General features: G+C 34.4%; 1 protein-coding gene across 4 annotated transcripts in view; it reads left to right on the top strand.

Annotated features, from left to right (window-relative positions):
• Positions 1-16,047, top strand: part of tho2 (THO complex subunit 2-like protein) — a 1,047,711-nt gene that overhangs the window by 107,287 nt on the left and 924,377 nt on the right. For all 4 annotated transcript variants that reach the window (XM_090374101.1, XM_090374103.1, XM_090374104.1 and 1 more), the window contains exon 5: positions 1,848-1,921. In XM_090374101.1, the coding sequence (XP_090230227.1) occupies positions 1,848-1,921 (74 nt within the window). The remainder of the gene's footprint in view (positions 1-1,847; positions 1,922-16,047) is intronic.

Raw genomic sequence — 16,047 nt, forward strand, 5'->3', positions numbered from 1 at the left:
CTTAATATTGATACCCAAAGATATTGTTTAATAGTGTTTATGCATAAAATGTAAATAATGATTCCCAAGGAAGTTGTCCAATAATGTTTAATGATTAATTATTACTGAACTTTATATTGACCTTTATTTAGTGGTATTTTCACATAATTCTTTGTCCTAGAACTATTTCATATACCGTCTGCACCATGCCAAAACCACAAATGTGCAAATTTTGTACTTTTTACCTAAATGCATTCTTGAGGTTGTTTCTTTGTCAACTACATCCTGCCAAAGATGCATATGTGTATTCCAAGACCATGTGGTTGAAAATTTTACATGCATTTTCACATATCTGTGAAAAAAAAACTTCTCACCATGCAGATTCATGAATGTGGCACTTTTGTTAGTTTGGCATGGTAAATACTGACATAGCAATTCTCGAAAGTATCACTTTAGTATTTTTGGCATGTACAGTAGGGTGGAGGGAGGCCAGCTCGTGCATGCTGTTACATGTATGGCTTCATTTGTCTCAGTTTTCCAATCGGTATTACTTTTTAGTTGTCCTTTGTAATGTTTCATTTTTGCGGCTAAAAATAAAATTTAGAATAATGAGTACAAGAATGCGAATAATTCTTGCAATGCGTTCCTCACTTCAAATAGAATCTGATTTGGAAAAGGAAGATTCCGATCCCTTGAATGACTTTGAAGTTTCAGACGACGATAAAAATCATGTACCCTCTGATGATGATAGAGACTCATCACTTATGGCTTCAAAGTCCATGTGCTTTTTAAAAATTATCCCCAGTTTAAAAACTGTTAGACCCTTTTTTTGGGCCAGGCCATTCAGAAATGGAATGTGACTCAGTGCACTCTAAACTTGAGAGAAAAGCCAAGTATGTACCCATATATTTCCCTGAGGGATGTGCCCAAATAATTAGAGGCACAAGATTAAAACCTACACCATTCTGTGTAAATATCATGCAATGCAATAACTTCTGCGATTTTACTTTTCTCGCCAAACAATATAAAGGCACTGTTCCTTGAAGAAAAGTCTGCTGCCTTGAATTCCAAAAAGGACAGGGCAGGGCAGGCATGTCACATTGTTTTACAAAACAAACTACAAAGGTGAATTTATAACAGTAAACCTAAAAAGACCTTAAGGAAGATCCAGCAATGAGCAACCTAATCTTCCCAAAGTCTATAATGAGAAACTTTGTATATCTCAAGCAAAGCCTAAAGATGTATCACAAATTCTATTTAAAATTAAAAGCATCAGTAGAAATAAGGGATATTACCAGCACCGGATTTAAGTGAAGAATCTGAATGTGAAGATATTGAAAATTAATTTAATTTTTTATTTGTATGGTATTGTAATTAAACCTGTTATTAATATATTTTTCATTTATTTATATGTATACGTTATTCTAATCTTGTTTTATTAATAAATTATTCATTTCTGACCAACAAAAATGTGTTAAAAATCTGCGCCCCCCCCCATATTTTCAATTTTTATGGATCTGACAAACTTTCAAACTTCACAATGCCAAAACTGCGAAAGTGCTTTTATAAGCCCCTACATAATGCCAATTTTAAATTACCAATATGGATTAAAAACAGTGTCTTTGGAAGGTACTTATAAAACTTTTACTTAAATAACTTAAAAACTTTTTCCAAGGTCAAAGAATCTTTAAATGCTTTTTTCTCAAAACTGTCTTTTTGCAGATGCGTGGTTTTGGTGTGTGATCAACAATATATTATTAACGTAATTTGATTCTGGTAGAATATAATTATACTTGTTAATGACAGTAGTGGTGAAAAGATCAACTATATTTAAGTTGAAATATTAACAGCCTTTACTACCTTTGCAGATATAGAAACACAGTGTTCTGAAAATCGGGATCTTAGAGAACGTTTCATTTGGCTATTGAATGCTTGCAACAAAGTAAGTATGTGTTTTGCAGATTTCTTTTATAGTCACTGGATTATCTTTTAGTTTAGTTTAGATTTCCTAGAACTTCTTTAAGGTATTTGTATTGCTATTCAGACCATTCTTCCAGAAGCTGTTTTAGAACCATAACTACAAGATTACTCAAATGGAGATATCTGCTTTAAAATGTCTGGTGTTTTTGAATTTTTGTTATTTGCAGGGTTGTCCAACCTGCAGTTGTCCTTCATGCAGCTCATTCCTTCACATTTTGTAGCCATATAGGCTGCTCTTATGTATCCTCCAAGTGTAAAACTACGGTCTTAAACTTTAAAATAGCATCACAATTATAGTTTCACATTGTCTTTAGAAGGTACCCTGTGTACCAAGCCACCTAATATTCAAAACTAAAATGAAACAAAATACTTTAACATTGTGGAAACCAGCGCAATGCTTGAACCTATTAAACCACCCATTGCTCACCACGAACCTGGGTTGGAGTTCGCCTTACTTATCCTTAATATCTTCATAAATACTTGTTGCTTTTGCTTGAATGGTCATTAGACTCAGGGACACTCTCTTCTGAATCTGATTTTCCATCCATATTATTAACAGCTGTTCCATCTTCGATATAGCACCTGAACACCATTTTGTGATCATTGGTGATCTTAAGTGCTTTGATCCTTTGACCAGTTCTTTTACATGCGCACTGTCCTTTAAAATAGTATTCACTGTTGAAGCAGTGAGACCTAATTCCCTTTCAGTCGATGACAAACTTTGTCCTGCTTCGTACTTCTTAATCATTTTCATTTCTAAATCAATTTTGTTTTGTTTCCTGGCACTACCACCACTTGCACTTTCTGTTGGACGCTTTCCCGTGACCATTGTAGTAAGTAAATAGGAATGAAAAGAAGATTCTGAAAATTTGTTTTTTATATGATTGAAGATTTTAGTGAAGGGAACACATTTCACCATAATAGTGTAATTACCCACACAATTGCAGTTATCGGTATTATCGCAAATGCAGCATGATTGCGTTTACTACCCATTTATAATCAGATGCACTAACAGAAAAGTCCAATAAACCAGAAAGTGCATATTGTGTTTTGGTCATGACCTCCCAAAACGTCCTTTAGAAAAATATCACAAAGGCGTTTAAAATTGAGTCTTATAACAGAACATATGATAACAATGAAAGGGAATGCAATTTCCATTATAAAAATTACCTTTTAGAGAGATAAATAACTTAGTTATATAGCGAAATTTTCAATTTCCAAGGACTTGGAAATTGAAAATTTCTTGGAATTACAAAAAAAAAAAAAATAAAATAAAATAATAATAATAAAAATAATGTGTTATTGGTTCACATTACGATATTTTCACGATACCTCCATTTATTCCTACATGATGCAAAATACGTTTCTGCGATTTTTTAAAGTTTGCACCGCCCAACAAAAACTTACGGAAAGTCGAAGTTTCGTAAGTCGAGTATTACGTAAGTTGAGGAGATCCTGTATATAAAAAAATGCAATTTCCCAATACCTTTTATGTGCAAAATATCTGTCAATGATTTATTTTTTAGATTTTATTAAAATTATATAAAGACATGACTTGTTTTTTAAAAAAATTACTTTACTTTTTTTTTTTTTAAAACCTTACTTTTGCTTGTAACTGCTCACTTTAGAAAATTTACAACCTGAAAAGGATCACTGCTTTTCAATATCAGTGTGAATAAATAAATATAATGATATACCTTAAATTAAAAATATTTGACAATTTTATTAAATACAATACATACAATGACATTTACAAAACAAAACTTTACATTTAGTGAGTTGATTGAAGTTGGATATTTTTAGATAATTGTTTGGTAAAAAAATTGTTAGATAATTTTCAAATTTGGTTGAAAATTTGTGACGCCAATTCTCAATATGGTTTGAAGATGCTCATCTGTTATTGTTTCTTTTTAAATATTTATTTGATTTCATGCATAAAAAAATTTGCTTGCAAACACATTGATCCTAACAAAGTAGCCATTTTTGTGGCATTTTCTTTTATTAGCAGAATATCTTCAGAAGGGAGAGCCCTATAGAATTAAAGTAGTTTATTTTAGCAGTCCATATACTTATTTTTGAACAAAGTTTTGGCTTGAAGATCAATAATTTCAAGTTACAAGCTGGATTGTAGTTTTCAGCCATAGAAGTAAATGGATTCTCAAACAGCCCTTTTTCATGGGATCTTATATCAGCAAATCGACTTTCAAACTCGTCAAAAAGTAATTGTAATAACGAGAGACAATGATTCTTTGTAAATATGTGTTTCTTTTAGTTCAGTACAACATTCAAAGTGAACTAAATTGTCTTGCTCAGTTTGGGATTTAAAACAATAAGAATTTATTCTGAAATGATTTCTCACCATACAAATCACAAACCAATTTTTCTTTCCCTTTTAGTTTTAAATTATGAGCATTTAAATGACTAGAAATGTATATAAGAATTGCAAGATCAAACAGCCACTCCATATTTGATAGTTGTTTTATTGGTTTTCCTTTTTCTGTCATAAAAATATCAATTTCTTGACACAGTTTAAAGTTTAAAGAAATGATATAACACTTTGCTACAACTAAGCCATGTCGCTGCACTATGTAAAATTACATCTTCGTATTCATCTTCAATTTCTGAAAGAAACTTTTGAAACGTGGTGAATAAGGCCATGTGACCTTATAAAATTTGCATTTGAAAGAACCACATTCATAATGTGTTGGAGATTCAATACTTTGCCACAGAGATCTTTTTGATGCACAATGGCAGTGTATTCAGTCGGAGGTTCAGCTCCGATATCTAAAATTTTCATGGTTATTCTACCCATAAGCCCGCTGTTTTTACTAGTAATATTTTTTTCATTGTCAGTTGTGACTCCTGCCAGGGTTTTAATATTTAATCCTAACTTTTCAATAGATTGACAAAAATTTTCAAAAAGATTTTTCACTTGTAGTTGTTCCGTGCATACTCTGTAGATCGTTTTATTGGTTTCCCCTTTTCTGTTTAAAAATATCAATTTCATGATACAGTTTAAAGAAACAATATAACACTTTGCTACAACTAAACCATGTCACTGCACTATGTAAAATTACATCTTTGTATTCAGCTTCAATTTCTGAAAGAAACTGTTGAAACATGTGGTGAATAAGACCATGTGATCTTATAAAATTTGCATTTGAAATAACCACATTCATAACGTGTTGGAGATTTAATACTTTACCACAGAAATCTTCTTACTGCACAATGCAGTGTATTTGAGTTGGAGGTTCAGCTCTGATATCTATCATTTTCATGATTATCCTACCCATAATCCTGCTGTTTTTACTAGTCATATTTTTTTCATTGTCAGTTGTGACTCCTGCCAGGGTCACAACTGATAGTGAAATTTAATTCCCAACTTTTCAATAGACTGACAAAATTTTTCAAAAAGATTTTCACCTGTAGTTGTTCTGTGGATACTCTTGTAGATCAGCTAGAGCTTCAACTGGTACAAAATTATCATTAATTCCATGTATGGAGATAAGGAGTTGTGCTGTGTCATTTTCATCAGCACTGTCATCCAGTTCCACACTAAAATATTTCAATTGTTTTGTTTTGTTTGAACAAATTCTTTCCAATATCTACTCTTCACATAATTGTTTGTCGAGACAAACTAATGCCTTGTATCATTGTTTGTTTCTCTGGAAAAAAGTCTTCCACAACTTTTAACAAACAATGCTTAACTGATTCACCATCACTGAACGGTTTATTTTAAAGGTTTGATCACCTTTAAATGATGTGAAACTTGATAACTTGGTACTTTAAAGCAGATAAATTTCTTGACTGATATGTTTTCAGTATGTTTTGTTGTTTTCCTAATATGTTTTGTAAGTTTGAACACTTCTTTTTGCAACACTTCTTTATATTAATCATAAGATTTATGATTGAAATCATAGTGTCGTTTTAAATTATATTTTTTAGAAACTGAGACTGTCTCCTGACACACCAAATACTGCTTTTTTATAGTACTCAATGAAGAAATAGTCTTCAGTCTACCTTTGATTAAACCACAACATTCCAAATTGATTTTTCAGAACATTTTTGAAGATGATTTTTTAATGTTTGTTGTTTGTTATTTGGTTTTTAGGAGCATTAGCAACTAAGGCCATATTGCTCCGGGGATATGCGGTGGTCATTTCCTGACCTTTCCGCATCCTCCGTATTTGGTGGGCACGGGCTCGAACCCCGCTCTAATCGAGAAGCATGTGCTACGCACTGCTGCTCCTGCCCACCTGGCTACGGAGGCGCTCATGATTTTTTAATTCAATACAAATTAATAATAATTCAATACAATGAACAAATTATATCAAAATAGTAGGTTTTATATGAAAGGACTGATAAGTACATAACTGTATTAGCATATACAGTAAGTCCTCGACGTACGCTTTTAATTCATTCCAGCGATTTCCACACAAGTTGAAAAACTGTGCAAGTTGAATAGTGCTTAAATACGATCTGTTTTTAATTGTATATTCATTTGAAAGGAAAATTCAAGCAAATCAACTTCTATTTATGGAAACTTTCTGAAAATAAAATTTTATTCGATATCCTATCGAGTACATAAATATAAAACATATATAATTTAGCCGAAGATACCCATTCTATACTAATCATTTAATACGTTCTCAAACTCTGGAGATATTGATGGGGTCTTGAAATACTTGTCCAATGATGTCTGCACTGTAGCTCTTTTTTTACCTCGTTGTAAATCAGTTTGTACATGCAGTTGTATCATGCACTGCCGCAATCAGTGTTTCAAACTGTTCAGTGTCTGGATCCTGAGCTTTTAAGCCAGCTAGCTTAAAATGATCGACAAAGCTAGCTTTGTCGATCATTTTAAAGCATTTTGCCATTTCCTTAGTAAATTGTTTTGATGGTTCAACTTCTTATGTCTTCCTTGTCATCATTTTTGTCTTCATTAAGCAGTGAAGACTTATTTTCAATAAGTCTTCATTGCCTAATTCCTTTCTATGACTTTTCAACAATTCAATAAAGTAATTTCTCTCTAAATTTAATTCCAATGTTCTGGTCATTTTCACAAACTCTCTAATTACATCTTCATTTTCTTCACTTCCCGAAGCATATTGAACAAACTGGGTCGTGGGGAGGGTGAATTTCTTCCAGATGGCATTCATGGCTGATACTGTAATTTCACTCCAGGCAGCATTGATGTTTTTAACAGCTTTGTAAATGTCATTCTTTCCAGAACTGCTTCAGTGAGCTGGCATTCTGTCCTTCAGTGGCCCTTACTGCCCATCTAAATGTTGTTTGTAGTTAATACGTTTTGAATGTCTATATTTGACCCTGATCCATGGGTTGAATGAGGGAAGTTGTATTTGCAGGCAAAAATATAACTTTTATGTTTTCATTATAGTCACACATAGTTGTTGTGGTGACCAGGTGCATTATCAACCAGCAGTAATATCTTAAATGGTAGGTTGTTTCGCTGGCAATATTTTTTAACTCCTTGCATAAAATGATGGAGAAACCAGTCCTAAAAAAATTTCTTGTGTCATCCATGCTTTGTGATTGGACTTCCACACAAGAGGTAGCGATGCCTTCGAAATATTTTTGAAGGCTCTTGGATTTTGCTATGGTAAACTAACAGTGGTTTTATTTTACAACCTCCGCAGCATTTCCACCAAAAAGAAGGTTTAATCTGTCCTTGATATTTTAAATCCTGGCATAGTTTTTTCTTCTTGTAATATGTAAGAATGATCTAGTATTTTTTTCCAATATAAACCAGTCTTGTCTACATTGAAGATCTGTTATGGTAGGTAATCCTCTTTTTTGATGATTTCTGCCAGTCTTGGGGAACTCTGTAGTTGCTACTATGTCTGCACTAGCAGCCTCACCTGTAACTTTGATGTTGTGTAGTTTAGCATGGCCTTTAAATCTTTGAAACCATCCATGGCTTGCAATGAATGTTCCTCTAGCAACGTTCTCACCACGTTTATACTTTAATTCTTAAAAAAGACTGAAGTTTTTTTCTTGTATGAGCATAAGACATTGGCATTCGTTGTTGTTTCATGTCTTCTATCCAGATCATCAACAATTTTTCCCTTTCTTCTATTAATAAGCCTCTTCTTTTGGATATGATCATTTATTGCATTGGCACAGAACTTTTTACATCCTGTGTAATCCGAACTTTATCTTTTATAATGGTTCTAACAGTCAATTCATTCATTTCAAAAACACATGTAATGTCCACAAATTTCTTGCCGTTTTCACGTTGTTTAATGATTTCGACTTTAGTCTCCATAGTTATAATGTGCCTCTTATCACTATGATTACTTTTCTTGCCATTTTTTCTTTTCATAGATATATTTAGGGTTTATATTTATTTTGTTTACAATAAGTATAAGCTCGCAAGATACAACTTACTTACACTTAAGTGGTTAAGGTGAAAACAAAGTGCCAATGCTATCAATTCACTTTAGTAGACACTAATGCAATCTATTATATTTAAAGTAGCGCTTAATGGATGCCGTGGCTAGTCATAAGGAATGCAACCACATATCTACAAATCCATAAGTCGAGCACTTACTGTATATGACTGCACTGGACTACATGTACACGTTTGATAGAAGTATAGTCAAGCTCAACACTTACATGCCTGTAAACACAGTGGCTCAACTCTCTAAAATGCTGTGTTAGTTTACTTTCTTCGCAGGCCACATAAAAATTATTTGTGGCTTTAGGTTGGACGCCACTGTTCTGCCCCATAAGTATATTCACAATGAGATTAACCATATGTGGAATAACATGGTCACAGAGAAAACAAACATGTTTGAAGAGAAGAATAGGTTTGCTAATAAATGGTCGACATTTCATTAAATATCAATAAAACAATACATTGTTAAAATCTCAGATTTGAGCTCAACAATTTCAGAATTCAAACATGTAGGATCCTCACAGTATTCATTTTCATTGAATACTGTGAGGATCCTATATGTATTCCTATTCATTGAGAGTGAGGCCTGTCATTGTCTTGGCAGATGCCTTTATACTGCTGACCTCAATAGTTTTGGCAGTTTTGCATGTATACATTTTCCTACAATAACTTGCAGTTGCAATTTTCATTAATTAATAGTTTTCTGCTCTACAGAAAACTCAATGAAGATGGCACATTTTTCATTCAGAAATCATAGAAGTTCTTGGTTGTCTAATATGCACTTGAGTTGCCATATTTTCGTGATCTTTCTTGATTCTTTTTACTACTTATACACTTTTGATTGTGATAAATTCCAATTACCATATTTAAGCTTTAAGTATCATAAAAACTTTGCCTGCTTTCACATTTTCATTCAACGAAATCTTTGTAACAATGTGCTGTGCATTGGAACACAAGTCCTCTTTCTAATGTGACATTGAATACTGATTTAACTAGTCTTACCACTTGCTATAGCTGATAGTTACTCCTCTGCCCAGTGATGTCACCATGGTTGCTTTGCATCCTTTTTGTCTCTGTCTATTAATAAATCATTAATGATAAAATTCTCATTTATATTTGCACCATCATCATACTTACAAAACAATGACTATGATAGTAAAACAATACTAATTCATGTAATACTAATATTAATATTTCAGAGTATTGGATGTTAATATTGATACTCTGAAAACAGTTAAGAAATGCAGCCCACCTACTGATTTAGAAAAAGTTTAACCAAGAAATGTGTTCAACAGATTTGCATAAAGATGTACATGTATGTGAGACAACAAAATGAGATTTGGAAAAGCCAGTTCCAGCCAATTCTGATTGGAATTCAATAAGGAAATCATAAGTAATAGAAGTGGATCACATGAATAGGAACTGAATTAATTTAAAAATTTTTAAAGATGAATCAAAAAGAATTTTAACAGACACCACTTCAGCATATAATTAAGCAACGGAGATTACATTTCTAGAAGGCAGAAAACTTTGCAAATCTTTTATAGCATACTGCTTTTATTGCAAATTGCTCGGCATCCCAGATGCTTCATTAAACTGGAAAAAAATTAAGAATCAAAGTTGTCAGTGGTCTAGATGAAAATTAAAATAGGAGGATGCCATTCCTCCACTTTTTTTTCATGTGTTCATGATGTACAAAATTTCATTTCTTCCTCCATTGGAAACATAGTTGAGAAACAGGAGGAGCAACCCAGCTCCTTCTTTTCTGTTATATAACAATGAAAGTTGAATAAGTAAACAGGAATTGTGCTTCATGGTTACCTTTTCAGTTAAGAAGCATAGAATGCCCAGTTCATTGCCTTTTCAAAAAATGACTGTAATTTACAACAGATAGAGCTAATTTTTGCCACTTATTGCAATCCCCCTGAAGATTGCCAGCTTATCTTGAAAAAAAGAAATTACTGTATTTGATGGCATATAAGATGTACTTTTTTTCTGAAAAAATGCCTTGAAAAATCACCCTGCATCCTATATGTGGAAGTCAGCCCTTTCTCATCAGCATCAGGGTGAGCAGACAGGTTGTTACTAGCAGATTATGAAGAAAAAATACTGGAATTCCATAAATTTATAATAAAGGCACAAAAACGAACTTGGCCAAACAGGAAATATTGACGAGGTCCCACTAACTTTTGATGCACCATTCAACAAAACTGTGAATATCAAAGTGTCTAAAATGGTGTCAATAAAAACCACCGAGCATGAGAAAACACATTATACAGTAGTTTTGGCCTGGTGTGCTGATGGCACAAAACTACTACCATTTTTAATATTTAAAAGAAAAACTCCACCTAAGAAAAAAATTCCAGAAGGTGTATTTGTTCATGTTCATCCAGAAGGATGGATGGATGAATCTGGAATGAATTTATGGTCCCAAAAATATGGACAAGGCATCCTGCTGATCTCTTAAGGAAACCATCTCTTCTCATTTGGGACCAGTTCAAAGCCCATGGAACTGAAGTCATTAAAAAGAGCGTGAGGGAATTGAATACAGAGCTAGTATCATTTCTGGTGGACTTGACAAGCCAGTTGCAACCTTTGGATGTTGTGTTGTAATTTTATGGTTGTCTCCATAAACAAGTGATTTAGGCAAAATATGAGAGATCAGTGGAACAAATGAATGGGACAACCCGATCATAACCTCACACCCACAGGAAGAATGAAGAGGTCCACCATTGCATAGGTTTGTGAATGGGTTAAGGAATCTTGGAGAAATATAAGTGATAAAATAATTATAAAGTAAAGAAGACTGGAATTAGTAGTGCCCTTGATGGCACTGAAATCACTGCGTTATTTGAAGATAGTGATACCAACATTAGCGAGGAAGAGTTTTTGGGATTTGAAGGCAATGATTTTTTTGGTTTTCAAAATGCCTGAACTTTCCTTTTGCAGAACACTGATGTTTTTTACCATTTCCTTGCTGTTTTTTTTTCATTTTCAATTCTAGTGGTAGCTTGCATCATATAAAATATTTTCTAATGTAGCCAAGATACTTTTATTTCTCTTTTAAATTGCTGTATTGGTAAATTAAGAATAATAGTTAAATGTATTATTATACAGTATTAGTATTTTTCTTGCTGTTCTGATCACATGTTTAGGATGCACTTTTTTCTTCTATACACATTACAATAAATATTAAATGCCTAAATACACTGAAACTTTTTTCCTTAATTTTCCTTTCTAAAATGGGGGTCTATCTTATATATGCCCATGCATCTCATATGCTGTCAAATACGGTAATTAAAAAAATTCCTCAAAATTTTATTATGTTTTAGAAATTTAGAGGGTTGAAAATCAAATGGGAAAACTTTTTAGTTTTGATTCTTAGCATTTCCTTGCTGGATTTCAAAACCATGCATCACTGAGGCAATTTTCAAATCTCTTAGTATACATGAAGTCATTACCTTTTGAAGTCCAAGTTGGTCCTAGAGGTTGTCACAGACATTCTCTCAGACATGCCTGACAAGCTGTACTTGCTACCCGGGAGTCTAAAACGCTGATGGAACTGATATTCGGGTGACATTCAAGTCAAGTGGACCCAATTTCGGTGAAGTGCAGATGGTCTGTGATGGCCAGATCCTCTGCTTGCACCTTCATGACGGTGGGACTGTTAGTAATCCTGGGTATAACCTCCATGCACAAACACACTGTGGGTGACCACCCAGGTGTGAACCAACATAAGCAGGGGTCTAGGTGTGGCACCTACACCATATGGAGGAATGCTGCCCATCTGTGCTACCAGGCAATACTAGAGAGTAGACGACTTGTCAACCGGTGCAATACCACCAATTTGTTTATTGAAAGCTTGAAGTGGTGGAACCCATGTTTAGTCTCCAGAGCTAAGTTCCCGTCAATGCTTCCCCATGTCATGCGTTATGACTGATGACTTGGAGGTTATGATGAACATCATAGCGAAATCCTGTCTTCGTTAAATTTCAAGGGTACAGCTCTAAAATGGTGTTTGCAGGCTGGTTGCTAGTTAGTACACCGGACCGAACCTATTGGTAACTCTTTAGGAGGCTTCCAGATCAGCCAGTGTATAATCTTGCTATTTCTGCTCTGCCAGTTAGTGACTGGAGGGAGTCTGAGTAGTGTGTTCGCTGGGGCATTGCAGAGGCCACGTTATGTCAAGGATCTGGGTATATTCTTACCATGTGTACAACATATCCAAAATTTTCATTACTTCATATGGCACTTTTTCTTACTATTGAATACACCATGAATTGTTAAACTAATAGAGTAAGCTCATCTGCAAAAAGATCTAAACCTCCCAAACACTTCCTATTTCATTTCACAAATGTACGTGGTCTCAATTCTAATCTCAACGACGTCCATTTCCACTTGCAGTCTGCCAAATCCCATGTTCCTTTTCTGACAGAATTTTACTTATCGGTTGATTCAACTACTGCTCATCTCAGTTGCCCAAATCATTTGCTGTACGATTCCTTTCACCTCAAAGGTGGTACTTGTGCATATGTCTGTTACGATATTACCTGTCAGAGACTTGGTAATTTGGAATCTTCTCTGGTTTAGTCTCTCTGCCTCATTGTGTCAAATTCATCTGTTGTCTCTACCGTTCTCACAACTCCACTAATCACTTGGAGCTCTTTGACTTCCTCTCTTTGCAACTTGACTTTCTCCAGTTCAACTTTCCTAACAGTGATGTAATTTTCCTTGGTGATTTTAATGTTCACAACTCCAGCTGGCTTCCATTTTCTAGTCACACCAACTAGAATTAAAATTAAAAATTAAAATCACACCAACCCAGCTGGTCGAGATGCTGAGGCTTTTGCAATTAATAATGACCTTGCACAGATTGTCTACAAGGATACTGGACATTCTTAACCATACAGCCAACATGCTTGATCTTTTTCTCACAAACAACCTAAGTACATGGTTGAAGTGAGTGGTCCTTTAGGCACCTCAGATCACAACTTGGTGATTGTCTCTTCTCCAATGGAGCCTCTGTCTCATGGCTATTCCCAACCTCATATTGTTTGGAATTCCAAGAATGCAAAATGGGATGACCTGCAAGATTTCTTTTTTTTCTTTTCCTTGGTCTGATTACTGTTTCAAAATTTTTTGACGTCAATGTTTGTTCAGATTGTGTTAGTGAAATTATTCTTGTAGGAATGGAATTGTTTATTCCACACTCCACTTTAAAATCTGGTCCTTTATCTAAACCTTGGTTTTCCAATAAATGTGCTAAGGCTATTCAAGAGAAGAATGTGGCATATTGTAATTGACTTGTTTCAAATTCTTCAGTTTCATTTTCTGCCTACACCAAAGCTTGCAACAATTGTAAAGCAGTTATTAATAAGTCCAAACTAGATTTTAAACAGATAGGAGTAGAAAACTTGCTTCTTTCCCTAATGGTAGCTGAGCATTCTGGTCTCTTGCCAAAGCTATTGGCTGCAACTTTTGCCCGTCTCTGCTCCCAAATCTGTTAAAACCAGATGGTTCTGTTGTCACTTCAGCCAAGGATAAAGCTGACCTGCTAGCATCGCATTTTTCTTCCAACTCATGTATTAATGATCTTGGTAAAACACCTTCCACCATAGCTAGCGTGCTCCTTTCAAAAGGATGTCAGAAAAATTTTGAAGAATTTGATGCAAAGGAAGCTCCAGATCAACTGATAAATGATATATTTCTCTGCTTGTTCTCAAAACCTGTGCTCCTGAACTTACTCCTGTTCGTTGCGGTCTCTTTTCACGTTTTTATTCCAAAGGTGTTTTTCCATCTGCTTGGAAATTTGCTCATATCCAGCCAGTTCGTAAAAAGGGTGACAAATCCCTCCCATCCAATTATCATCCTATTGCAATTACTTCTACTCTTTCTAAAATAACGGAGAAATCAATTAACCACCAACTACCTAGAAACCTTCCATCTGATCAAAGGTCATCAGTATGGATTCCGTCAGTGTTGGTCCACTGGTGTATTCTGGCTTATGTTTCTCATTTATGGACAAATTCAATGGAAAAGTTTGGTGAAATACAAGCAGTGGCTCTTGACATCTCAAAGGCTTTCGATCATGTTTGGCATAAAGGTCTTCTAAATAAGCTTCCATCTTATGGTTTTCCAACTGTTTTTTGTAATTGGTTATCCAGTTTTCTCTCTGATCGCTCACTGAGGTTGATGGTAGATGTCTCTCTGTCTTCTAACTTCTCCACTAAAGCTGGTGTCCCCCAAGGTTCAGTTCTTTCTCCCACTCTTTTCCTCTTATATATTAATGACCTTCTTCCATTGACTGGATATCCTATCCATAGTTTTGCTGATGATAGCACATTGCATTCCACTTTCCATTTTGAGAAACTTCCCTGCCCAATTAGCTTCAACTTCTCGAATATCCGCTACCAATTCTTTAAATGCTGATCTCCAGTTTGGCAAAGACAACTTAGTAGATTTCAATCCTTCTGAAATTCAGTCTTGTCTTATATCTCGCAAAAACAATTCTGCTCCTATGCTTATCTTTAGTGACACTCCGATTTCTAGGCAAAATGATATATCTCTTTTGAGGATTACTCCGACTTCTAATCTCTCTTGACACAAGCACATTACAAATATTGCTTCCTCTGCATCTAAAAAACTTGGTTTTCTCTTTCGCTCTCGGCGTTACTTTTCCTCCAAACAGCTGTTCACTCTGTACAGATTGCATATCTGCCCTATCATGGAATATTGTTCCCACATCTGGGGCGTGGCCCCAAAACCTCTCTCAGGCTTCTAGATTCCATTCAGAAAATGACAGCAGTTAGGTTAATTAATGACTCCTCTCTAACAGCGTCTCTCCACTTGCTGTCTCATAGACGTACTGTTTGTGCTGCATGCCTTTTCTACAGATACTTCCACGGGCAGTGTTCTTCTGAATTGACTTCTGTAATTCCCCTGCTTTCTCTCTTTCAAAACAGTCTGAACACACGACACTACCAGCCAACATCCACTTACTGCCCAACTTGAAACTCACAGAACCAACTTTTCATCTTCCTCGTTTATTCATTCAACTGCCGTTTTCTGGAACAACCTTCCTTCATACGTATTTCCTGAAAATTACAGGCTACAGAAGTTCAAGTCTAATGCTAACAAATATCTTCTTTCATCTTCTCAACCTCCAACCCAAGCACGGTACTGAGTACTATAGGTTATAATACCTCTTGTGTTTGGGGGTTTTTGTTGGGGAAAACATTTTAAGAAAAGTAATAAATGTAGCAAAGAAAGTGTACCATAGAATATGGTTTTCTGAGGATCATTCAATACAAAGAAGAAATAAAAAAGTAAATTTTTAAAAGTTTTTCAACTGTATTGCTATCTTAGCAATCCAAATCTACAGTAAACTTTACTTTCACTAATCATAATCAGCTTCTAGTTTAAATGAATTTTTCCCAGGATATTTCAGAAAAAAAAAATAAAAAATAAATAAAATAATTCTTTAAATTCTTTAAATTAGAAGTTATTTTTTTTAAAGTTTTGAAATTTTTTTAATTATAGCATAGAATACTAGGCTTTATTTTTGTACTAAATAAGACAACTTGGAATCAGTGTTTGTTTATACTTTTGTTAATAGAGAATATTGGGAAGTCTGGAGTTAACTATAACTCTCATATGCTGCTGGCTGCACA

The sequence above is a fragment of the Mastigoproctus giganteus genome, chromosome 5 (assembly GCF_048544385.1).
Source record: "Mastigoproctus giganteus isolate SK-2022 chromosome 5, ASM4854438v1, whole genome shotgun sequence".
Classification (NCBI taxonomy): Eukaryota; Metazoa; Arthropoda; class Arachnida; order Uropygi; family Thelyphonidae; genus Mastigoproctus; species Mastigoproctus giganteus.